Below are 26,009 nucleotides of genomic sequence, written 5' to 3' on the forward strand. Positions count from 1 at the left end.
TTCATAACATCTGTTATGAAATGGGTGTTGAATTGTAAATCACAATATATCACACAAATTAATACATACCATACGAAACCTAATATTGCATACTAAATGGAGTGTCTCGGATTTACATACAGAATAATACGAAATGCTCTGAGACCAGGTTGGACAATCTGTCTTTTGCAGGAAGATGGAATCGGAGTAGGTATCCCTATTGATCTGGGTATACTATAAATCCATACAAACTCATCCACCGGAGACCACACTCTTTGAGAACCGAGAGAAAGATCATCTATCCTTCCTTTTACCTGACACACTGTGTGTGGACCAAGGCCAGTTAAAGGTGAGAGAGAACAAAAGCACAGAATGTACACAGCACAACTGGAACCCACAGTAAACCACTGACTGAACACAATGTCCTTCCTCGGTGAGGGAAGAGACAGTCAGAGAGCATCAATCTGTCTGACTCACCGTCAGTGAACATATCCAAGACTGTCCATCAAAACCCAGTCGTTCCTGCCACGCCACATGACCAGCTCTGGCATTGAGACCGCCAGTCCTGTGTGTGTGTGTGTGTGTGTGTGTGTGTGTGTGTGTGTGTGTGTGTGGAGGTATCTAGGAGGAGGGGGTGGCCGTTGTCTTCTCAGGCCAGATGCAGAACATCCTCGAGCAGAACTTAGACATGGCCACGGCTCTGCTGGCGGGAGAGAAGCTGAAGGAGCTGATCCTGCCTGGCTCTTCCCAGGATGAGAAGGGAGGAATGCTGGCCGGCCTTATGGTCCAGCTTAAACTGGAGCTACCATTTGACCGCGTAGTCACCATCGGCACCGTCATCATACCCATCCTGCTCGTCACTCTTGTCTTCACAAGGAACTTTGCAGGTCAGTGGGTCGGCAAGATGGCAGACCTGGCTTCAACTATTATTTGAAATAATATACATTAGTTGTGCTTGTCTGGGGCAATTGTTTTGAGAGTTTGCTCTCGTCTGCCTGGAGTGCCAAAAGGGGCGGTGTTTGCACTTTTGCAACTATTCTACTGGTTCAATAGTATTTGAATCCAGGTCTGGCAGATGGCCACTAGAGGGGCCTGTGACATTGCTATGCTGCTGCAGTAAACACCAAACACACACAGCAGGTTGGGAAGGGAACTGTATGTCTTAACGTGTTGTTGTTAACTCACATCACATCAGCCTTTCACTTTACACTGAACCAGAACACAGATACTAGACAAGAGACAAGAGACACCACAACACTACATAAAGAGAGACCTAAGACAACAACACAGCATGGCAGCAACACGTGACAACACAGCATGGTAGCAACACAACATGGAGGCATGAGGCGTTTTGCTAGGCCGTCATTGTAAATAAGAATGTATTCTTAACTGACTTGCCTAGTTAAATAAAGCTAAATTTAAAAAATGAAACTCATGACTGTTGGTTTGTAAGAAGGTGTTAAAGTTCACAGTTAGCCATTGTTATGTAAATTAAAGCTTAAAAGTGCCTAGGGCCTTGCCTTGGCTCCAAGTCTGAGCAGGTCCGTTGGAGCCATGGCACAGTGAGACACGGGGGCCGGCCCGCGTCGATGGAAACAGAAAAGTCTGAATCTTTTGGGTAAAACACTCGGGTAAATCCTCAGACGAAATGCACCATATGTTATTTTTTGATCAGAATGATAGATCTGGGAAATGTAGGGTTAAGTATGCAGTGCTTTTGGTTTTTGGTGTGAGAGATCAGTTCAGAGATTAGACTGGGCTACTGTAGTGAACAGAGAGGAGAGAAAGGAAAGCTCAATGCTGAGTCAGGCTGTCTGCATAGCAGCACCAACCAGCTGTGACTGAGCATTTCACTTAGTACCGGGCGGGAAGTACTGGTCCGACAGAGGATGGGATTGGGTGGGAGCCCATCTCTGTATTCTCTGCACTACTCCTCTTCAAAACATGGGTTGCCAACGGGACCCATTTGATAGGCCCCACAAACCTCAAGTGCCATGGCAACAACCGAAGACAGCAGTGCAACGTGCACTATATTACATTTATGTACAATACTTATTGTATTGATGTCATTGGTTGCTACCCTTAAATTGAACAAATTATGTTGGATTTAAGTCTCAGGCAAAGTCCAATACCAAATGAAGGAGCCTACAGGCCAAATATGAACGTGTGCAAATTTGAAGAGCAATCACATAAACTTTCTCAAGCCTGAAAAACAGCCCTTTCCCAGACACTGTACCCACCCCCAGCCCTCAGACACCTGGCTCAGCGCTTTGCAGTCAGTGTGTAATGTTCTCATGCTCAGTTCAACAATCATTAAATGAAAGTCACAAGTGCACCTCAGGGCTAGATGCACCCCTGAACCTACCAGACCTTGTCAGTCGGCCGTCGAATGGCCTTGCTGCTACCATACTCAAGCATAACAGGGAAAGAATGGATGGAATACAAGTGTGGCTTGAAGTGCTGCCTCCTTCTCTGTCTCCTCTGCAGATGGTTTTATACCATGAATCAGCACTTCCAGAGAGTAATGAAATCTGAGAAGTCTTCTGACACAAATGGATGAAATTAATCAATGGTATTTCCCCCACATAGGAAACATCTATAATATCAACATTATATCAAGGACTGACTGTTAGAGGAAAGTTTGACAACAATTTTTTTTGTTGTTGATTCACTTACTGTAAATAGATTACAAACATCCATTACCCTCAGTCATGTTGTAATGTCAGATTATGAGGCTAACTCTCTCCTTCTTTTCCCCTCTCAGAGGAGTCAATCTACTGCTACACGCCTCACAACTTCACCCGTGACCAGGCCCTGTACGCACGAGGCTACTGCTGGACAGAGCTGCGTGACGCCGTTCCCGGGGTGGAGCCTGACCTTCGACCTTCGCTGTTTGAGCACAAGTTCCTACCCTACGCCCTGCTGGCCTTCGCCGGCATCATGTACATCCCTGCTTTGGGCTGGGAGTTCATGGCCTCCACAAGACTTACCTCCGAGCTCAACTTCCTGCTTCACGAGATCGACAACTGCTACCACCGGGCTGCCGAGGGCCGGGCCCCTAAGATCGAGAAGCAGATCCAGTCCAAAGGACCAGGCATCACGGAGAGAGAGAGACGAGAGATCATCGAGAATGCGGAGAAGGAGAAGAGCCCCGAGCAGAACCTGTTTGAGAAGTACCTGGAGAGGCGAGGCCAGAGCAACTTCCTGGCCAAGCTGTACCTTGCGCGCCACCTGGCCATCATGTGCCTCAGCTCCATCCCCATCTCCTACCTGAGCGCCTACTGGCACCGCCAGCGCCAGAACGAGTTCAGCTGTGCCCTGGGGGAGCCTCCAGACTCCAGCAGCATCCCTGAGCTGAGGCTCAGCGTCAACTGCAAACTGCCAGCCGTGCAGCTGCAGCGCATTATGGCCGCCGTAGACATCGCCCTGCTGAGCACCATGAACCTTGTCATCCTGGTCAACCTGCTGCACCTGTTCGTGGTGCGGAAGTCCAACTTCGTGTTCGACAAACTGCACAAGGTGGGCATCAAGACGCGGCGGCGCTGGCAGAAGTCTCAGTTCTGTGACATCAACATCTTGGCCATGTTCTGTAACGAGAACCGCGACCACATCAAATCACTCAACCGCCTTGACTTTATCACCAATGAGAGTGACCTCATGTATGACAATGTGGTGAGGCAGCTGCTGGCCGCCCTGGCCCAGTCTAACCATGACGCTACACCCTCTGTGAGGGACTCAGGCATCCAGACCCTAGACCCCAACATGGACCCCTCTCTCTTGGGAGTGGGGGAGCTGGGAGGGGAGCCGCTGGTCATCAAACGACCACGCAAGAAGATGAAGTGGATCCCCAGCTCCAATCCCCTCCCCCAGCCTTTTAAGGTAGGTCCCCATGCATAGGCGGCCTAAATGCTACCTGCCACAGGTTTGCCTAAACATCACTGTTACCATGGTTACCCCATGGATATTCAGTATGAAAGAAGTCTGCCTAAAAAATACGCAAGTCTACAAGTCAGAATGTTGAATAAAATGATATTTACACTTACTTTACCGGTTGTCCGTGCTGTTGGTGCTTTTGACGGTAGGAGGTGGAGATTTTGTGTTCTGTCACTTGCATTTTCAATCTCCTGATGCATTTTGCAACATGTAAACAATAGCCAAATGTACCGAACATAGTCAATCGAACCACGTTTCCTCGCAATCAGATGGAAGCGTTTGTGAAATTTGACAGCTGATTGTGTGGGACAACATTCACTCTGTGGTTCGGTTAGACTTGGTCATATTGTGCAAATGTTTGTCGCATGCAAAAAAAAAAATGATATACAGACCAGCGTACTGAAGGTCGGGTTGATAACACTTCCCTGTGGATATTTTGTCTCAGATTGCCTCCGACATAGGCACAAACTCAGCGGACAAGAGATTCTAAAAGAGGGTAGCCACAGGTCTGCATATTCTGGCCAATTATCATGGGCTGGAAATGCAATCTGTTTGTCTAAAGCTGAATTACACATAGTCGGCTAAATCTATTATTGTTATGACTAATTACCACCAATGAAAAAAGGATATTCCTGATTTCCAACTCAAATGAACTGATATTCATTCATCTTCTCACACTAAGAAACCAACCTGTGGATTTCCATCCGATTAATGTCTTAGGATATTAATCTAAATTAATATGCAATAAAATAGTCTTCACCCACTGTGCTGAAAAACCAAAGCACCTGTCATGTGTGCTCCCTCTCCGGCGTCTAGGTCACCAGGCTGCTCGTTATGGCACACACCTGTCACCATCGTTACGCGCACCTGCGTGTCATCAGACTCACATGGACTCCATCACTTCCCTGACCTTCCCTATATATGTCACTCTCTTTGGTTCCTTCCCCAGGTGTTATTGTTTCTGCTTCAGTTTCCTGCCTGCGCGTTGTTCGTGTTTCTTGTTTTGTTTATTAAATTATGCGCTCCCTGAACTTGCTTCCCAGCGCACATGTTACAGCACCACTTACTGTAGAGTCGGTTTGTTCAGTGTACTAGAACAATATCTAAGATATTCGTATCAGCATTTATTGAGAAGACTTGACATGATGTTTCTGATTGAAAAGGCCCTTAGAGAAATGAGGCCCTCAGCAAGAGATGGTACCAAACTCTCTAAAGGAAGAGAACCTACTCGGTTTTAAGAGATCTGTCATGGATTCCCCCTTAGTATGTGTATATATGTGCGCTCTGTTCTCCATTGTCCTTGTTGATTATTGTTCCATGTCCGTTGGTCTTGTGAGTACCTGCGCTCTGTTGTGTCGGCTTGCATGTTACTGTGTTAATGTGCACTTGTTATTACGGGTCTCGTCCCGTGTCTTGTTATTATGGGTATCGTCCAGTGTATTTATTAGAGGTTTACACCTCGCTCTTTGTTTGGGTTACAGCCTTGTGTTATACACTGCTCAAAAAAATAAAGGGAACACTAAAATAACACATCCTAGATCTGAATGAATGAAATATTCTTATTAAATACTTTTTTCTTTACATAGTTGAATGTGCTGACAACAAAATCACACAAAAATTATCAATGGAAATCAAATGTATCAACCCATGGAGGTCTGGATTTGGAGTCACACTCAAAATTAAAGTGGAAAACCACACTACAGGCTGATCCAACTTTGATGTAATGTTCTTAAAACAAGTCAAAATGAGGCTCAGTAGTGTGTGTGGCCTCCACGTGCCTGTATGACCTCCCTACAACGCCTGGGCATGCTCCTGATGAGGTGGCGGATGGTCTCCTGAGGGATCTCCTCTCAGACCTGGACTAAAGCATCCGCCAACTCCTGGACAGTCTGTGGTGCAACGTGGCATTGGTGGATGGAGCGAGACATGATGTCCCAGATGTGCTCAATTGGATTCAGGTCTGGGGAACGGGCGGGCCAGTCCATAGCATCAATGCCTTCCTCTTACAGGAACTGCTGACACACTCCAGCCACATGAGGTCTAGCATTGTCTTGCATTAGGAGGAACCCAGGGCCAACCGCACCAGCATATGGTCTCACAAGGGGTCTGAGGATCTCATCTCGGTACCTAATGGCAGTCAGGCTACCTCTGGCGAGCACATGGAGGGCTGTGCGGCCCCCCAAAGAAATGCCACCGCACACCATGACTGACCCACCGCCAAACCGGTCATGCTGGAGGATGTTGCAGGCAGCAGAACGTTCTCCACGGCGTCTCCAGACTCTGTCACGTCTGTCACATGTGCTCAGTGTGAACCTGCTTTCATCTGTGAAGAGCACAGGGCGCCAGTGGCGAATTTGCCAATCTTGGTGTTCTCTGGCAAATGCCAAACGTCCTGCACGGTGTTGGGCTGTAAGCACAACCCCCACCTGTGGACGTCGGGCCCTCATACCACCCTCATGGAGTCTGTTTCTGACCATTTGAGCAGACACATGCACATTTGTGGCCTGCTGGAGGTCATTTTGCAGGGCTCTGGCAGTGCTCCACCTGCTCCTCCTTGCACAAAGGCGGAGGTAGCGGTCCTGCTGCTGGGTTGTTGCCCTCCTATGGCCTCCTCCACGTCTCCTGATGTACTGGCCTGTCTCCTGGTAGCGCCTCCATGCTCTGGACACTACGCTGACAGACACAGCAAACCTTCTTGCCACAGCTCGCATTGATGTGCCATCCTGGATGAGCTGCACTACCTGAGCCACTTGTGTGGGTTGTAGACTCCGTCTCATGCTACCACTAGAGTGAAAGCACCGCCAGCATTCAAAAGTGACCAAAACATCAGCCAGGAAGCATAGGAACTGAGAAGTGGTCTGTGGTCACCACCTGCAGAACCACTCCTTTATTGGGGGTGTCTTGCTAATTGCCTATAATTTCCACCTGTTGTCTATTCCATTTGCACAACAGCATGTGAAATTTATTGTCAATCAGTGTTGCTTCCTAAGTAGACAGTTTGATTTCACAGAAGTGTGATTGACTTGGAGTTACATTGTGTTGTTTAAGTGTTCCCTTTATTTTTTTGAGCAGTATATATATATATATATATATATATATATATATACACATACGTGTTTGTTTTGGGCTTTGTCCCCGTCATGTTCATGATGTACGCTATTTTGGGTAGAGAAATAAAAAAAATATTTAGTATTCCTGCGCCTGTCTCCTATCATTATACAACGTAACAGGATCGTTCACTTTTTAAGTTTGAGCTTTTTTGCTAATTATCTAGGGTGTTGTTGTTTCATCCCAAACATTTTAAAGTTTGTTAAAACCAGAGGTAACCCTTAGTAAGTCGGAAAAAACCCTTGGTAAAATAAGCTAAAACTTCACAAAAGTGAACCATCCCTTCAATAATCTAATTCTACTTGGGATAATTGTACTAACTGTCCATGTCTGTCCATGGTGAAGGAACCTCTGACAATGACGCGTTTGGAGAACAGCACTAAGACTGAGAAGCCCAAACCGGTGAGGAGGAAACCAGTGGCAGAGAACTATGTTGCTCCATTAAGCAAGAGCACACAGTACCCGCCCTCTGCCAAAGGTACTGTACTGAGAGCAGTGACATTACTGTAGAAATTATGGTAATAGAAAGTTGAGTAGGCTAATATACATTTTATGGTTACTCAGAATTTTGCTATATTTCTCTATTTTGGATATTTGACTAAAACTGCTTTTGCATAGAAAAGTGCTTCAGGAATGTCACATACTGTAAATAAAGTTGTTCAACTCATGCACAATTTGGTCATGCTATTGTGTTCTATCCCCCTTACCATATCTGTTGAATGCCTGACTGTAGATATGAGCGCAATGGAGAAAAAGCACAGTCGCAACTTTACCCTGGATGTTCACCCATACATGCTGACCATCCGTAAGCCCACCAAGGTAGAGACAGTCAGCACAGAGCCTCTGCCCCCTGACCACACCCTGGACTCTGTGTTCATCGAGGGCACACACACCATCGTCCATGTCTCTGCTTCTATCACAGGTATTATTGCCATGCCTCATCTCAGGAGGAATCTGTCACCAAGGCAACCAAACCTTATTCTATATATTCCTGTCTCCCCTGATTATTTTTGGCATTTTAGAGAAAGGAAAGAAAGGAGAGAACTGAGAAAAAGCCAACTCTAACAGAATGCTTAACCTAATGCAATGGTGACAGAGTTTGCAATGGTGACCCAGAGTTTTTCATGACCACTTTGTCTTTATAGACTACAAGTAGGCTATAACTAGGGTCTAAAAATGTTCCTGATTAGGTCATGTGGTCAGGAAAGAACTGTGGGCCTGTGTACAATTGTACCATAGTTTTTTCTCTCTCTCTCCCTCTTCAGAAAAGAAAGATTGCACCCCAGAGTCCACCAACACGGTCTTCTCTACAATGACCGTCCCCACCAGCATCTATCTGAACGATGCCACTCCCAGCCCCAACCCACCCTCCCTCGCTGACTGCCACCCTACAGATTCCCTGATCGAACAAGAGGAGCCCGAAGCCCAGCCTGCAGTCTTTACTCGGATCCCTTCCCACCAGCTTCTAAGTATGCACCAGATACTCAGTATGGAGGAAGAGGGGGCTGGAGGCCAGGGGGCCAGACTGGCTGAGAGACCCGTGGGGGAACTAATCGCTGCTGGGGAGTGCTGAGGAGGAGACACACACACGTCCCCCCTCAAAATGTCCCCAAACACCGCAACATGTACTCACCACTTCCATGCCAATCACTGTCTGCCTATAGAAAAAAAAACTTGTCCTCCTGACCACACAGTTGTGCTGTGCTCACAACGCACCTCTTCTCTGGTGAAGGGACTGAATGAGGGTGCCGATGGTGCTGAACCATCATTTTTTGATGAAGATTTAACAAGATGCAGCAAAAGAGAGGATACTGGTTCAATGTGTGCTAATCAACCCTGTCATCTGCTGTAACTCGCTCAGCACTTGATTTGTCCAGGATGGGAAGCAAGGAGACTTTGTTGAAATGCAGACAGCATTTGTTGCTCATATCCTTGACTTGGAGAGGAAGCAGCTCATATTACAAAAGCTAGGAAAGAGAAAAGGGAAGGTGGAATGCTTTTTACACACATTTTAGTAAAGCACACCATGTAAAAGACGGCTTTACCAACAGTTAAATTCTGAAAACATGTTTATAAAAACATTACTATCATTGCTTATTGTCCCTCTATCCAAGTATACTGAAAGCCCATGCAATACGTTTAAAAATCTGCACTGCAATATATGCAAAAGAATATGCAATAATGTATACACTTCCATTTTACATACTGTAAATAATCTATAGACTCTGTAGCCCTATGTCGGTTGTTGTGGTGTGCTTCACACATAAATGTTCAATTAGTTAATCAGTGTCATTTGACCACACACAGGACAGAGGAGGCGAAGTGAGAATGCACCTACCTTACTGAAGATTGGGCTCAGAAGTTGCAATCTGTAACTTTAATTTTCCCAGTGGCACACACCTATCCAAGAAGTGAAACAAAAACAAATGGTTACATTAGTTTTAGTTCCCCTTTAGTTTACAAACAAGTGCAGGGGCAGTACTTTTGAGTGGGAATGAAAGTTACAGATGGCAACTTTAATGGGTTCCTCTCACACCACTAGTGCACTTACTATGTGAGGTTGATTGATCCATCCAATAAGGAAGTCATATAATAGATTTTCTTGTGTAAAATACATGTCAGATTCAGAAACACTTCCACTTTAATGAATATAGGCAAGAATATGCATAATAATTTTTTGCCAACATTTTGCATTCAAGTTGCATTCATCTTCTTGCTATGGATCTACAAATGTGTTCCAACCTTGCCACCTCTCAATGTCAGTGTTTGTCCCTATATGAGCCCTAATTACTGTGATAGTTACTCTGAACTGTTGAGCTGTCAAAGTACAGTCGTCTTTACACCAGCACTGCATTTCAACTGAAACCTGGACTCATTTGGGGACATTACAGTCAACCCCAGCTGGACATTGCAGTCCCTCCCAGCTCTTCTTGTGAAAGTTTTGAAGAATAAGTGAAGTGGTACGTAGATAAAGAAAACATTGTACACAATGAAATATACAGCATCTGAATGCTTTACTTTTGACTGTCCTACCATTTCACCATAGCCATAGGCCTGCCTTGCCACGTGCCACCACATTGAGAGCAACAACAGCACCCCATTTCAGTAACACTTTCTCATCGTGCTGTCTCATTACTCACCAAAGACAATGAAATGAACGAATGAAAAGTACAGTACTGTAGTTAGTAGAATTGTTATCAGGATATAAAAGCACCTTTCACCGGTTATGATGCCATAGACAAGGGGATATGTGTAGCAAACAACCACCATCAACCGTATGTCTGAGCAATTGGTAGCCAAAACTGAACAGTGATGGCAGACCAATCTACAACAAGCAGGTATTTTTTATGAACACACTATGAGGATTCCTCTATGCTGTGAATTTGTCATCTTGGGCAATGAAATATGTATAAAAGGGCATGTAAAAATGTGCATGTAAAAAGGATTAGAAATCCTATAATATTACTTAACCTACCAGTGAGATATAGGGTAAGTGTATTTGGCAATGTAAAGTTGACCTTCTAAATAGATTGATGGTTGTGATGTTCACAGTCTAAAATCCACTAAATGCATGGTTTGGGAAACTACCTGCCTGGTTAGGCTACCTTAGACATATTATTCAGCAGATGCAATCTGAAGGGTGCTTGTCTGGCAATTTTTTAGACGACAAAAAATACATTAATTTCATGATCTGTGGTTGGCACACTATCCCCTTGATGTACTCAGCTCACTAATGCCTCCAAAGGCACTTTAAATATGACATGTAGCACAAGTTTATGAGTGTGAACATGTTGATAGAGGAGCGCCCCTCCTCATGCTTTCTTCGGAGTTGGGGACCTCAGATTGAGGAAAGAAATGGTTTTGTTCCTGAAGGCTCTGTCTAGGTAGATTGCCTACATTCCCTGCCTGGGTACAGATCTAGAAACAATTTATCCACCCCAAATCCTAGTCCCAGTAAAACAGAGGAAAGACAGTGTAACTTGATCCTGCTCCTTCTTAAGGTGGGTGGTGTTTCTCTGGTGAAATAAGAGTTGTGGGGGGTTATAAGATGTAGTCATGAGTAATACACTTTAAAAAAATAAAAGTTGAACATGAGTTCTTTCTATACATGTTTCTGTAATTAATAGCATATGCATGAAAATAGATATATAAAATACACAATAATAAGAACTACAAGCATATTTCCACCACGAACTACAAGTACCAGAAGGCAACGACAACAGACGAGTCACAGTCTGACTGAGTACAGGTGAGAGCACACAGGTTGGCTAGCCTGTAAGTTTGCATTCCTATTTATTATATTAACGTAGCTTTAATATTGTAAACTGATATACACCTGATTACCAAGAAGTTAGCAAGCTATCAGATATGCCAGCTAGCTAGCTCGTCCAACTTGCTCACTAACACCCTAAATTAATACTAACTAACTAGCTAGCTAGATTGGCTAGCTAGATAGATAGCTAATATGTGGAAAATAAGGGAATATTTTTTTTCTGTGAGTAAATGTGTCACTAGAAGCTAGCCATCTAGCTAGTAAGTGTGAAACCATTAGCTAATGTGACTTGCTAGCCAGCAAAATAGCTGGCTGTCAACAAATGTGTCAACAAACTGTTTATGAAGATGATGTAGCTAATCTTGCATGAAGTATGCAGTTTCGTAGCAGGAAATAGCTATTTTTTAATCATGATGAAAGTAGGATTGGGCGGTATCCAGATATTCATATCATCATACCATCCCTCTCTCATACCGGGATATACAGTATTACCGGCGTAGTACATAAGGGGGTGCCAACAAACGCTAAACAGCCCAGTGGGCGTTTATTACCAGAATGCTAACAAAATGAGCACAAGTAATAGCAAATTTCAATGGAGGCTGCTAGCTTCACATATGCTAAATATGCTAATGAGAGCCTATATATGCCATTTATCAGATTAAAATAAATGAAGAACGAAAATAAACGAATTGCAAAGACAGGCAATCCAGCTCATAAAGTTACACATATATAGGTAGGAGCTACCGAATGTCATTTTTGGTGAGTTTGGACATTTACAAGCGAATGTGAACGAGATACATTGTGCAAATGAATAATGTTTTTATGCATGCTTGTCTGAAGGAAGAACAATACTGGCTCTGGAGCAGCATGTGTAGGATACATGCTGTGTGGAGTCTGGAGTCGCTAGGGCAACGGGCCTACATGCTCTGCTTGGAGAGGAGAACATAGAGGAGAAAAAACGCAAGGAAATCAAGATAGTGACAGCGCCACAAATAACTTATCCAATGGGCTTTGACCTTCCAAACACGGCAGAAGGCTAACACAAAGCCCCTCCTCTCCCCTGTAACTATTCCCCAGGTCGTTGCTGTAAATGAGAATGTGTTCACAGTCAACTTAACTGGTAAAATAAAAATATTTTAAAAATGATGCTGTGCCACCTTATTAATTCAGCCACTCACTTAGATTCACTAGCAAGTTAAACTTAGGGGTCGCGTTAATGCAGGACAAAAAGATAAAACGCATAACAAATATCTTGCTGCGTTTTGTAAAATACTTCTTATTGTGATTTCTGCTCGGCATCAGACTAATTTCGTGCTTCAGTTGCACTTCTCTAATCAGATGAGAATTCACAAAAGAGCATTCTATCAGCAGACCATGCTCTGACTGATATGTAGCTACTTTTCTCCGGTACTTTTACAGCCTACTTTTCTTGGAAAAATGCAAGATTAACGTAAGCAAAACATTAGGAAATGTAGCTGGCTACATTCTTTCTATGGTAAACATTAGAAATATGATGGCAATGCATCGTTTTTCCAAAACATACCTTTTTCATTGTTAGCTTATTTACTTGTGTGGCTGCCAAAAAGCTTTGCACATAAGCTATGTTCTGACGAATATGTTGCATTAATGTATTTTCTGTGAAGGAAAACTATAGTTGCACGTCGCTGATCACTCTATTTAAGCAAAAAAAACACTTGACTTTCAATATAAAACTCGATCCCTGTCCATACACAGCTGGACTCACCTGCTCCTCGCACTTTCTCCCGTTGTGCTGTTTACAAACAAACATTGTTACTGGCTCAACTGTTCTGGGGAACTACGATATGCTTCATAATGTAAAATAATGTGACAGGTGAAATGAAGAACGTCGACTGCTGAAGCTTTTGACCGGTAGTGTGTGTGTGTGTGTGTGTGTATATATATATGTATATTCGGAACGTATTCAGACCCCTTCACTTTTTCCACGTTACAGCCTTATTCTAAAATGGATTAAATTGTTTTTCCCCTCATCAATCTACACACAATACCCCATGATGAAAAAGCAAAAACTGTTTTTTGTTTGCAAATGTATAAAAAATAAAATAATGAAATATGACATTTACATAAGTATTCAGACCATTTACTCAGTACTTTGTTGAAACACCTTTGGCAGTGATTACAGCCTTGAGTCTTCTTGGGTATGACGATACAAGCTTGGCACACCTGTATTTGGGGTGGCAGGTAGCCTAGTGGTTAGAGCGTTGGGCCAGTAACCGCAAGGTTGCTGGATTGAATCCCCGACCTGACAAGGTAAAAATATGTTGTTTTGCCCCTGAACAAGATAGTTAACCCACTGTTCTCCGGTAGGCCGTCATTGTAAATAAGAATTTGTTCTTAACTAACTTGTTAAATAAAAAATATTTTAAAGAATTGGGTAGTTCTCCCATTCTTCTCTGCAGATCCTTTCAAGCTATATCAGGTTGGATGGGGAGCATCGCTGCACAGCTATTTTGAGGTCTCTTCGGAGATGTTTGATTGGTTTCAAGTCTGGGCTCTAGCTGGGCCACTCAAGGACATTCAGCGACTTGTCCCAAAGCCACTCCTGCGTTGTCTTGGCTGTGTGCTTAGGGTTGTTGTACTGTTGGAAGGTGAACCTTCACCCCAGTCTGAGGTCCTGAGCGCTCTGGAGCAGGATTTCATCAAGGATCTCTCTGTACTTTGCTTCGTTCATCTTTCCCTTCGATCCTGACTAGTCTCCCAGTCCCTGCCCCTGAAAAACATCCCCACAGCATGATGCTGCCACCACGATGCTTCACTGTAGGGATTTTATTAGCCAGGTGGTGAGCGTTGCCTGACTTCCTCCAGACGTGACACTTGGCATTCAGGCCAAAGAGTTAAATCTTGGTTTCATCAGACCATAGAATCTTGTTTCTCATGGTCTGAGAATCCTTTAGGTGCCTTTTGGCAAACCATAAGCGGGCTGTCATGTGCCTTTTACAGAGGAGTGGCTTCCGTCTGGCCACTCTACCAAACAGTTCTGATTGGTGGAGTGCTGCAGAGATGGTTGTCCTTCTGGAAGGTTCTCCTATCTCCACAGAGGAACTCTGGAGCTCTGTCAGAGTGACCATCTGGTTCTTGGTCACCTCCCTGACCAAGGCCCTTCTCCCCCGATTGCTCAGTTTGGCCGGGGCGGCCAGCTCTAGAAAGTGTCTTGGTGGTTCCAAATTTCTTCGATTTAAGAATAATGGAGGCCACTGTGTTCTTGGGAACCTTCAATGCTGCAGACATTTTTTGGTACCCTTCCCCAGATCTGTGCCTCGACCCAAACCTGTCTCGGGGCTCTACGGACAATTCCTTCAACCTCATGGCTTGGTTTTTGCTCTGACATGCACTGTCAACTGTGGGACCTTATATAGACAGGTGTGTGCCTTTCCAAATCATGTCCAATCAATTGAATTTACCACAGGTGGACTCCAATCAAGTTGTTGAAACATCTCAAGGATGATCAATGGAAACAGTATGCTCCTGAGCTCAATTTAGTCTCATAGCAAAGGGTCTGAGTACTTATGTAAATAAGGCATTTCTGTTTTTCAGTCGTAATAAATTTGCAAACATTTCTAAAAACCTGTTTTTGCATTGTCATTATGGGGTATTGTGTGTAGATTGCTGAGTTTTTTACATTTATTTAATCCATTTTAGAATAAGACTGTAACATTACAAAATGTTGAAAAAGTGAAGGGATCTGAATACTTTCCGAATGTATGTAAGTATGCTACATGACCGAAAGTATGTAGACAGCTGCTCGTCAAACATCGTATTCCAAAATCATGGGCATGAATATGGAGTTGGTCCCCCGATTGCTGCTATAACAACATCCACTCTTCTGGGAAGGCTTTCCACTAGATGTTGGAACATTGCTGCTGGGACTTGCTTCCATTCAGCCACAAGAGCATTAGTGAGGTCGGGCACTGATGTTGGGCGATTAGGCCTGGCACGCAGCATTCCAATTCATCCCAAATGTGTTCAATGGGGTTGAGGTCAGGACTCTATGCAGGCCAGTCAAGTTCTTCCACACCGATCTCTAGAAACCATTTCTGTATCGACCTCGCTTTGTGCATTGGTGCATTGTCATGCTGAAACAGGAAAGGGTCTTTCCCAAACTGTTGCCACAAATTTGGAAGCACAGAATAGTTTAGAATGTCATTGTATGCTGTAGCGTTAAGATTCCCTTCAATGGGGCATATCCACTAACCATGAACTACTGCCCCAGACTATTATTCCTCCTCCACCAGCACTATGCATTGGGGCAGGGAAAACCCAGATTCTTCTGTCGGACTGCCAGATGGTGAAGCGTGACTCATCATTCCAGAGAACACATTTCCACTGCTGCAGAGTCCAATGGCGAGTCCAAGCCGAAGCTTGACATTGCCCATGGTGATCTTAGGCTTGTGTGCAGCTGCTCGGCCATGGAAACCCATTTCATGAAGCTCCCGACAACAGTTATTGTGCTGACGTTGCTTCCAGAGGCAGTTTGGAACTCGGTAGTGAGTGTTGCAACCGACCGAGGACAGGCGATCTTTTCACGCTACGTGCTTCAGCGATCCCATTCTTTGAGCTTGTGTGGCCTACCACTTAGCGTCTGTGCCGTTGTTGCTCCACTTCACAATAACAGCACTTACAGTTGAACGAGGCAGCTCTAGCAGGGCAGAAATTTGACAAACTGACATGTTGGAAAGGTGACATCCTATGACGGTGCCATGCTAAAAGTCATTGAGCTTCTCAGTAAGGCAATTCTACTGCCAATGTTTGTCTATGGAGATTGCATGGCTGTGTGCTCAATTTTGTACACCTGTCAGCAACGGGTGTGGCTGAAATAGCCGAATCAACTAATTTGAAGGGGTGTCCACATACTTTTGTATATACAGTATAGTGTATGTAACTGACTACACTTTAGTTTCCCACTGTTGTGGTAAAGTTCTCTCCCCAGCCAAGAGACGAAATTTTAGTAACTAGTTTTAGTGGCGCTATGCCTACACAGACAGTCAAGTGCCTCCTTTACTGTGTAAAGGGCTCATAGTAAGTTTGAGGACGGTAAACCCAGGGAATAGGCTATTTCAGTTGTTATAGTGACTACATCTCTCTTCTGGGCACATAATTTACTGTTCCTCAAGGCATAAACTGATCTGTTCTGGTTGGCGTTACACACAACCAGCCATACTGGTGGATACAGACAGAACAACCTAATGCTTAGACGTGTGTTATAAATACCTGTACTGTCAAAGGCAATGCCCAGCTCAAATTTGTACTGGTATTTTAAGTGAACTCTCATGATTACATTTTTTCAAAGAACGCTGCATGTCAGCAGGTCAGTTGTGTGTAATGTATTGGTTGGACTTGGAAGGGTAAAATACCGTAACACCGACACGTATCACATACTTAATTTAAAAGGGCTAATGTTTGATATTTTTTTCATGATGGAGATGCCGAAGCAAGCAATTCATTTTAAATGGGAACATTTTGTATATTTCATTGTACTTGCAATGAGGCACCTTCAACATCTTAAACATAACTGCAGCTTCCGGAGTGATGGGTCACACTTGACATGATGAGAAAATATGCAATTTGTACAACAAGCAATCAATGAACTCTCTCTGTACAGGAACATCTGACATCCAGATTAAATTACTCTAATCTAAAACGTGCATGATTCTATAACCGTAATCCCTAGGAATTAATGGGTTCATTTAGGTGATTCTGTTGGACTGGATTGAGAGCTGTGGTTTGTTCATCTCTATCTGTCCTCCATTGTTCTGTCTTCCTGTCTCTGTCTGAGTGTCTCTGTTCGTACATACTGCATGTCTGGGTGTGCTGTATACATATCGGGTAAGACCCTCAGACAACGGGTTGTGGATTCTGTGTGTGTGTGAATAACGTTTTTTCTCCGATGGTCTGTATGCCCACCCTCACTGTAGTAGTATCACTGTAAACAAGGCAAATATTGAAGCCTGAATTATGTATTGAACTATAAAAAGGTTAAAATAAAATATATGTTTTATTTAAAAAAGTTGTTTTCATTCTATTTGTACTTATTCTGTCATTTTATCTAACATCTCTCATTAATTTAGACATTTAAGGATTCCTTGGCTGCCATTAGGCTGCCATGGCCAATGCACAAGTCTTAGTTCCGTCTCGTATCGTTTCCGGTAGGACCAATAATAGAGTAGCAAACCATTTCTGACAAACATCCGTAGTGCAGACCTGTGATAGCGTCGTATCTTGGAGGTGTGAATGAGGTCTCTGCTGAGTTTTAACAGACCTACCGGCTTTAGTTGGATGACTTCTTTAAAACTTCGTCTTGCACGGTCAAATTTTCTTCGCTCTGGTATTGTCGTCGTGGTTAGATACTTCTCGGCTGTTGTTATGGACGACATGGGTCTGGCGGTCAGTCGTTCACCGCTCGAGCGCCTCGAATTTGACAATGTCGCACTCAAGAAACTTCCACTGGATACATCAGAAGAACCTGGTCCGCGAAGGGTGACAGGTGCCTGTTTCTCTCGAGTAAAACCACAGCCAGTGGTCAAGCCCAGATTTGTGGCCGTCTCAAATGATGCTTTAGCTTTGCTTGGGCTGAACGCCATGGAGGTTCTGAACGACCCACTGGGTCCAGAGTACCTGAGCGGCTCCAAAGTAATGCCAGGGTCCGAGCCTGCAGCGCACTGCTACTGCGGTCACCAGTTCGGGTCATTCGCCGGACAGCTGGGGGACGGGGCGGCCTGCTATCTTGGTGAACTAAAAACTCCAGCAAACCAGTGCCCCGAGCTTCTGCGAGAGAACCCCAGTGGCCGGTGGGAGATTCAGGTCAAAGGAGCTGGACTGACGCCCTACTCCAGGTTGGATAGTATTGCATAAGCATGACTAGACAGTTCCAAAAATTATTTAGCTAATGAATCTGTTTCCTCAAGTCAAATTCATCAGTTTAAATACAGTTGACTATCATTGTAACTTAGCCTATGAAAATGTGCTAATGTTGTTGAATACATCTATCATATTTTCTCTTCTATTCCCAGACAAGCGGATGGGCGTAAGGTGCTGCGCTCCAGCATCAGGGAGTTTCTTTGCAGCGAAGCAGTGTTTGCTCTCGGGGTGCCCACCACGAGGGCGGGGTCGCTGGTGACCTCTGACAGCAAGGTGGTACGGGATGTGTATTACAGTGGGAACCCCCGCAAAGAGAGGTGCTCTGTGGTCCTCCGCATCGCACCCACCTTCATCAGGTGCGTAGCCTATCACATGTTCTCAGTCTCACAGTTATGGCAAATGACTTTAAGGAACAATACTAAAACGTGTCACTCTGATCATTGTGTTTGCGTGCGTGCAGGTTTGGGTCCTTTGAGATCTTCAAGGCGACTGATGAGAACACAGGCCGCCAGGGCCCTAGCTACGGCCATGATGCGATCAGAGGTCAGATGATAGATTATGTCATAGAGACCTTCTACCCAGAGATCCAGCAGAACCACACTGACAGAGTGGAGAGGAATGTGGCATTTTTCAGAGAGGTATAGTATAAACACCACTAGATTCAGTGAAGCATCCATGATTCATTATGTTAAAGTGTACAGTAATGCTCTTAGGCTTTATGAACTTGAAGGATATCCTTTTATGTCCTTCATGAAAGTAAAACTAATTTGACTCAAAGCAGACTGTAGGCCTACATTTGAGCGCTCTCTATCCTTGACCTTTTTGTCATGGATCCAAGAACACTGCTATCCTCTTATCCTGTTAATCTGCTGTCGATAAGATGTTGAAGAAATACAGTGAGTGTGACACTGTCTTAGCACACTGTGCTATTAATGAATTGTCTCATGAAAAATATTATTTGACCACCACAGCACAGTATATAATCCCTAGATATGTATTGCCTAACCCAGCACCTAAGCAAGAGATACATTTAAAGTTTAAACTACTAGACCCAAGTAATCTCCTCTTCCTTCTGTTCTGACACTGGTGCGTATTTGTGTGTGTGTGTTTGTCCCTGACTGGTAGGTGATGCTACGTACAGCTCGGCTGGTGGCCCAGTGGCAGTGTGTGGGTTTCTGCCATGGAGTCCTCAACACAGACAACATGAGCATTCTGGGACTCACAATAGACTATGGCCCCTATGGCTTCATGGACAGGTACGTCATACAGTACTCAGCAGCAGTCCATCTCTTCCACAGCAGTAGCCTTGACTAGCATGGATGGCTGACCTGCTTTATTTTATCTTTATTATTGTCATCTTCAAACTTCAACTTCACTTTTAATGTACTTGTTACTGAATCCATACAAGGGTCTGGCTTAACACTGCCTAATTCCCCCTCTATCTTGTCTGCAGGTTTGATCCTGACTTCATCTGCAATGCCTCAGACAACTCAGGCCGCTATTCCTATCAGGCCCAACCGGCTATCTGCCGCTGGAACCTGGCTCGCCTGGCTGAAGCCCTGGACCCAGAGCTGCCCCCAGGCCGGGCAGAGGCTGTTCTGGACGAGTACCTGCCCCTCTACAACACCTTCTACCTGGGCAACATGAGGAAGAAGCTGGGCCTGCTGAGGAGGGAAGAACCGGAGGACGAGATGCTCATCACTGAGCTGCTGCAGACCATGCATAACACAGGTAGGGAGAGAGAGAGACATACTCACCGGACAGTTTATTAGGTACATCCATCTACACTGAACAAAAATACATCGCCTGTTTCTTGAGCTGAAATAAAAGGTCCTAGAAGTGTTCCATATGCACGAAAAGCTTATTTCTTTCCAACTTTGTGTACAAATTTGTATACATCCCTGTTGGTGAGCATTTCTCCTTTGGCAAGATAATCCATCCACCTGACAGGTGTGGCATAGGAAGAAGCTGATTAAACAGTATGATCATTACACGGGTGCTCCTTGTGCTGGGGACAATAAAAGTCCACTCTAAAATGTGCAGTTTTGTCACACAGCACAATGCCACAGATGTCTCATGTTTTGAAGGAGCATGCAATTGGCATGCTGACTGCAGGAATGTTCACCAGAGCTGTTGCCAGATAATTTTAATGTTAATTTCTCTATCATAAGCCTATCTATCAACGTTGTTTAAGAGAATTTGTCAGTACGTCCAGCCGGCCTCATATCGCAGACCACGTTTAACCATGCCAGACCAGGACCTCCACATCTGGCTTCTTAACCTGCGGAATCGTCTGAGACCAGTCACTGGACAGCTGATGAAACTGTGGGTTTGCACAACCAAAGAATTTCTGTACGATTTGTCAGAAACCATCTCAGGGAAGCTCATTTGCGTGGTCGTCATCCTCACTAGGGTAAATGCTCACCTTCGATGGCCACTGGCACGCTGGAGAAGTGTGCTCTTCACGGATTAATCCCGGTTTCAACTGTACTAGGCAGATGGCAGACGGTGTCATGTGGGCAAGCAGTTTGCTGATGTCAATTTTGTGAACAGTGTCCCGTGGTGGTGGGGTTATGGTATGGGCAGGGATAAGCTACTGACAACGAACACAGTTGCATTTTATCGATTGCAATTGGACTGCACATAATTACTGTGACGAGATCCTGAGGCCCATTGTCGTGCCATTCATCTGCCGCCATCACCTCATGTTTCAGCATGATAATGCACGTCCCCATGTCGCAAAGGTCTGTACATAATTCCTGGAAGCTGAAAATGTCCCAGTTCTTCCATGGCCTGGATATTCACCAGACATGTCACCCTTTGAGCATGTTTGGGATGCTCTGGATTTACGTGTACGGCAGCGTGTTCCGGTTCCCGCCAATATCCAGCAACTTCCCACAGTCATTGAAGAGGAGTGGAACAATATTCCACAGGCCACGATCAACTCTATGCGAAGGAGATGTCACGCTTCATGAGGCTAATGGTGATCACACCAGATACTGACTGGTTTTCTGATCCACACCCCTACTTTTTTTTTTTTAAGGTATCTGTGCCCAACAGATTAATATCTTTATTCCCAGTCGTGAAATCCACAGATGAGGGTCTAATGAATTAACTGATGTACAGTAACTCAGTAAAATCTTAGAAATTGTTACATGTTATGTTTTATTTTTGTTCAGTGTAGTACCGGGTCAGACCCTCCTTTGGTTCCAGAACAGTTTTTTGTTTGTAACACCATTCTCGTTAAACCCTAGACACTTGTGCGTGAAAAGCCCAGGACGGTGGCCGTTTCTGAAATACTGGGTCTGGCGCGCTTGGCACCGATGATCGTACCACGCTCAAAGTTGCTTAGGTCACTCGTTTTGCCCATTCTAACGCTCAATCGAACTGTAACCGAATGCCTGTCTGCCTGTTTTATATAACAAGCCACGGCCACGGCGATCCATTTTTGTGAACGGGGTGGTGTACCTAATAAACTGGCTGGTGAGTGTACATAACAAAGCTATGGGGAATGAGGGACAAACAACTGAGGGGTGTGCCGCAGAACACTCAGCACTGATGCATAGAAAGATGATTCACGGTCACATCATTCACACAGAAAACATGTTGCCAGTAGAAGACAGCTATGACACTGACTAAGCATGACTGATTTAATCTCTGATCCTTCTCTTCCTGGACACTAGGAGCAGACTTCACCAACACATTCCGCTGTCTGAGCCAGATCCCCTGCCCCACTGAGGGAGATGGGGAAGCAGAGGAAGGAGTCATCAAAATGGCCAAAGACCTCCTCCTGGAGCAGTGTGCCTCTCTGGAGGAGCTCAAGGCTGCCAACAAGCCCAGCATGGACCCACGGTGAGAGAATATATTGACATGAGCAATGAGAACACAGGTAATGGTTTGTTGGAAGCTTCTTGGTCTTGGGTCATTGAAGCTGTAGTAGAGCTTTGGAATTTGGTCAATAATACAGTAGTGGACATAGTCCATTGGATGGACATGATCCTCTGACCCAAGTTTGTCTATTATAGTCCTTCATCTCTTTCCCCTTCCTCTGCCTCTCCCTTCTACTAGTTTTTTTTTAATGATCACATTTTTGACATTTTTTATTAAGACACCACTCTCCCTTCACCCTTCAGTGAGTTGGCCATGCTGCTGCAGTTGGCCCAGAGCAACCCGTCCCTGTTCCAGATGATATCAGACCGGAGGACGGTGGCCATGCAGCTGGAGAAGCTGGGCAGGCTGAAGGAGCTGCTTGAGGCTGATGAGGTAGAGGTCAAGGCCAAGCACAGGGAGGACTGGGCCACCTGGATCACCTCATACAGGCAAGTGCTTGTATTTTTAAAGCATCTCAGAAAAAGTCCTAGGAATCCTGTTAACCTGTTTTAAGACAACAAAAACTCCCAGCTCAGGGTAGGTTTAGAATCTTGCTAAGACACTGTTCAGACAAACTCTGAGCCAGAAGTAAAAATCAACTCACAAAAGTTTTCAGCTAGTAATCACAACAGTTTGCCTGTCTATGGTGCAGGAACCACTGACTCGCTGCCTTTTTCTATTATCAAAACACCTGCTGGTAACTCCTTAACAGGTTAGGATGCCTCATGAGGTCTCCTTAATATCTTTCGACTAGGTGGGACTCTTATGACTAAAGAGGCTTCATGCATAGCTTTTATTTTTACCCATATGATTAGGGGTAAAATGTCTCTTCTCAATAGTTACAACTAATTCTCTACTCTGCGACGCTTTGTGGATACAGCCCCAGGTCTTCCTGTCTTAATCAATATGATCCAAAAGGCAAAACTGATCCTAGATCAGCACTCCTATTCCACGCAGTTCTCCGTTGCAAAGCATTTTTCTCGGGTGTGCCCTAATGAATCTAATTCTGTGTTGTGACTGGTGCAGGGAGCGTCTGGCTAGGGAGGTCGAGGGCCAAAATGACATCCAGGCACTGCAGGAGGAGAGAGTGAAGATGATGGATGGCACCAACCCACGATATGTCCTCAGGAACTACATTGCCCAGAATGCAATAGAGGCAGCCGAGAACGGAGACTTCAGTGAGGTCAGTCTCCGATCAAGCAATGATGTCACCAGAACAGTAGGATTCTCAAAAGGAAGGAAAAAACATGTCTCTGCCTTTACTTGCTTCTCTGGATTTCCCTCTCATGGTTTGATCTTTCTCCCATCTCTCTGTGTCCTAGGTCCAGCGTGTGTTGAAGGTTCTGGAAAAGCCTTTCTCTACCCAGCTTGGTCTGGAGCAGCTGAGCTGGCTGGGCCGGGGGGGGTCGGAGGGGCAGAGGAATGAGGGTGGAGAGGAAGAGGAGGAGGAGGGGGCACAGCAGGGGGCAGAAGCAGCATCCTCCCGAATGCGTGTTCCCTATGACAGCAAGCCCCCGGTTTGGGCCAATGAAATCTGTGTCACCTGATCTTCGTAGTCCCTTCCTGACAGTCAACCCACCTAAAGTTATAAGCGAGTCACTCAGTATTTTCTTCACCTCTGTTTACCTTTACCTCTCCACTCTCTCGCTTTACTTGGGTGGGTAATGTCAAGGAAAGTACATTTATGAGTTAAGATGCTACTATGTCAATCAGTCAGTCTATAGAGGAGAGGATGTGTTAAGAGTTTTAGCAAATTTCAGAGTACAACCCCAGAAATTTGAAATCACACCTTTGATCCAAGTGATAATTACATTTATGGAAATATCACGTCTTTATTAGATCTATACTCTTAATACAGATACAGATCCCGCTCTGTAGATCTGCGTAGCCTATTAGCTGTCTGGTTATGAATGACGGCCCAGACGTCCAGTCCTACAGTGACCCGTCTGAGTCTGAGAGACTAGGAGTATCACCTCAATATACCAAATGTCATGTGTGTGTAATGTGTCTGTATGCGTGTGAAAAGGAATGATTGTATATGACGATTTACATATCCTCTGAATCGTACAGAATGGTTCACGTATGTGACTGACTGAGCCGCAAATGACTTAGCGCACAAGTATAACATAATTACCAACATTTACACTACCGGTCAAAAGTTTTAGAACACCTACTCATTCTCACTTGCATATTAAATCATAAAATATATGTATATTTCCCATGGTTTTCTTGGTTGACAATAGCAGTTTTGAAGCTTCCTGGAAAATGTAGGCAATACATAGAATGTTATCATGACCTACAACAATGTTGTGGTGTTCTATTTGTGCAATGAAGCACTAAGTGGTCAGTATTATGGCTGCTATGACATATATACACTACCGGTAAAAAGTTTTAGAGCACCTTCTCATTCAAGAGTTTTTATTTTGACTTTTCTACATTGTAGAATAATAGTGAAGACATCAAAACTGAAATAAAACATATGGAATCATGTAGTAACCAAATAATTGTTGAATAAATCAAAATATACTTTATATTTGAGATTCTTCAAATAGCCACCCTTTGCCTTGACAGCTTTGCACACTTGGCATTCTCTCAACCAGCTTCACCTGGAATGCTTTCCCAACAGTCTTGAAGGAGTTCTCACATATGCTGAGCACTTGTTGGCTGCTTTTCCTTCACTGTGCAGTCTGACTCATCCCAAACATATCACTTATCCCAAACATATCAATTTGGTTGAGGTCGGGGGATTGTGGAGGCCAGGTCATCTGACGCAGCACTCCATCACTCTCCTTTTTGGTAAAATAGTCCTTACACAGGCTGGAGGTGTGTTCGGTCATTGTCCTGTTGAAAAACAAATAATACTAAGCACAAATGAGATGGCGTATCGCTGTGGTAGGCATGCTGGTTAAGTGTGCCTTGAGTTCTAAATAAATCACAGACAGTGTCACCAGCAAAGCACCTCCACGCCATAACACCTCCCACATGCTTTACATTGGGAAATGCATATGTGGATATCATCTGTTCATTCACACCACATCTCACAAAGACACAGCGGTTGGAACCAAAAATCTCCAATTTGGACTCCAGACCAAAGGACAAATTTGCACCAGTCTAATGTCCATTGCTCGTGTTTCTTGGCCCAAGCAAGTCTCTTCTTATTGTTGTCCTTTTAGTAGTGGTTTCTTTGCAGCAATTTGACCATGAAGGCCTGATCCACACAGTCTCTGAACAGTTGATGTTGAGATGTGTCTTTTACTTGAACTCTGTGAAGCATTTAGTTGGGCTGCAATTTCAGAGGCTGGTAACTCTAATGAACTTATCCTCTGCAGCAGAGGTAACTGGGTCTTCAATTCCTGTGGCGGTCCTCATGAGAGCTAGTTTCATGATAGAGCTTGATGGTTTTTGCGACTGCACTTGAAAAAACTTTCAAAGTTCTTAACATTTTCCGTATTGACTGACCTTCATTTCTTAAAGTAATGATGGACTGTCGTTTCTCTTTGCTTATTTGAGCTGTTCTTGGGCTATGTTCTTTATACCCCCCTTGTCACAACAACTGATTGGCTCAAACGCATTAAGAAGGAAAGAAATTCCACTATTTAACTTTTAACAAGGCACACCTGTTAATTGAAATGCATTCCAGGTGACTACCTCTTGAAGCTGGTTGAGAGAATGCCAAGAGTGTGTAAAGCTGTCATCAAGGCAAAGGGTGGCTATTTGAAGAATCTCAAATATATTTTGATTTGTTTAACACTTTTTTGGTTACTACATGATTTCATATGTGTTATTTCATAGTTTTGATGTCTTCACTATTATTCTACAATGTAGAAAATAGTCAAAATAAAGAAAAACCCTTGAATGAGAAGGTGTTGTAAAACATTTTACCACTTAGTGCTTCATTGCACAAATAGAACACCACAACATTGTTGTAGGTCATGATAACATGCCTACATTT

General features: G+C 44.3%; 2 protein-coding genes across 2 annotated transcripts; both read left to right on the forward strand.

Annotated features, from left to right (window-relative positions):
• Positions 1-637: 637 nt before the first annotated feature.
• LOC120066042 (pannexin-2-like) lies at positions 638-8,593 on the forward strand. The gene is made up of 5 exons (XM_039017113.1): positions 638-866; positions 2,744-3,858; positions 7,366-7,498; positions 7,754-7,942; positions 8,286-8,593. Exons 1-5 carry the CDS (start codon positions 638-640, stop codon positions 8,591-8,593), a joined length of 1,974 nt encoding a protein of 657 aa, XP_038873041.1.
• An 8,906-nt stretch (positions 8,594-17,499) lies between these two features.
• On the forward strand, positions 17,500-24,535 carry LOC120066417 (protein adenylyltransferase SelO-1, mitochondrial-like). Its single transcript, XM_039017779.1, has 9 exons — positions 17,500-18,162; positions 18,340-18,543; positions 18,648-18,825; positions 19,313-19,443; positions 19,641-19,918; positions 21,871-22,039; positions 22,321-22,506; positions 23,084-23,240; positions 23,380-24,535. The coding sequence occupies exons 1-9, from the start codon at positions 17,561-17,563 to the stop codon at positions 23,611-23,613; spliced, it is 2,139 nt and encodes a 712-aa protein (XP_038873707.1). The 5' UTR covers positions 17,500-17,560; the 3' UTR covers positions 23,614-24,535.
• The last annotated feature ends 1,474 nt before the right edge of the window (positions 24,536-26,009 follow it).

Source organism: Salvelinus namaycush, chromosome 21, assembly GCF_016432855.1.
Source record: "Salvelinus namaycush isolate Seneca chromosome 21, SaNama_1.0, whole genome shotgun sequence".
NCBI classification, from domain to species: Eukaryota; Metazoa; Chordata; class Actinopteri; order Salmoniformes; family Salmonidae; genus Salvelinus; species Salvelinus namaycush.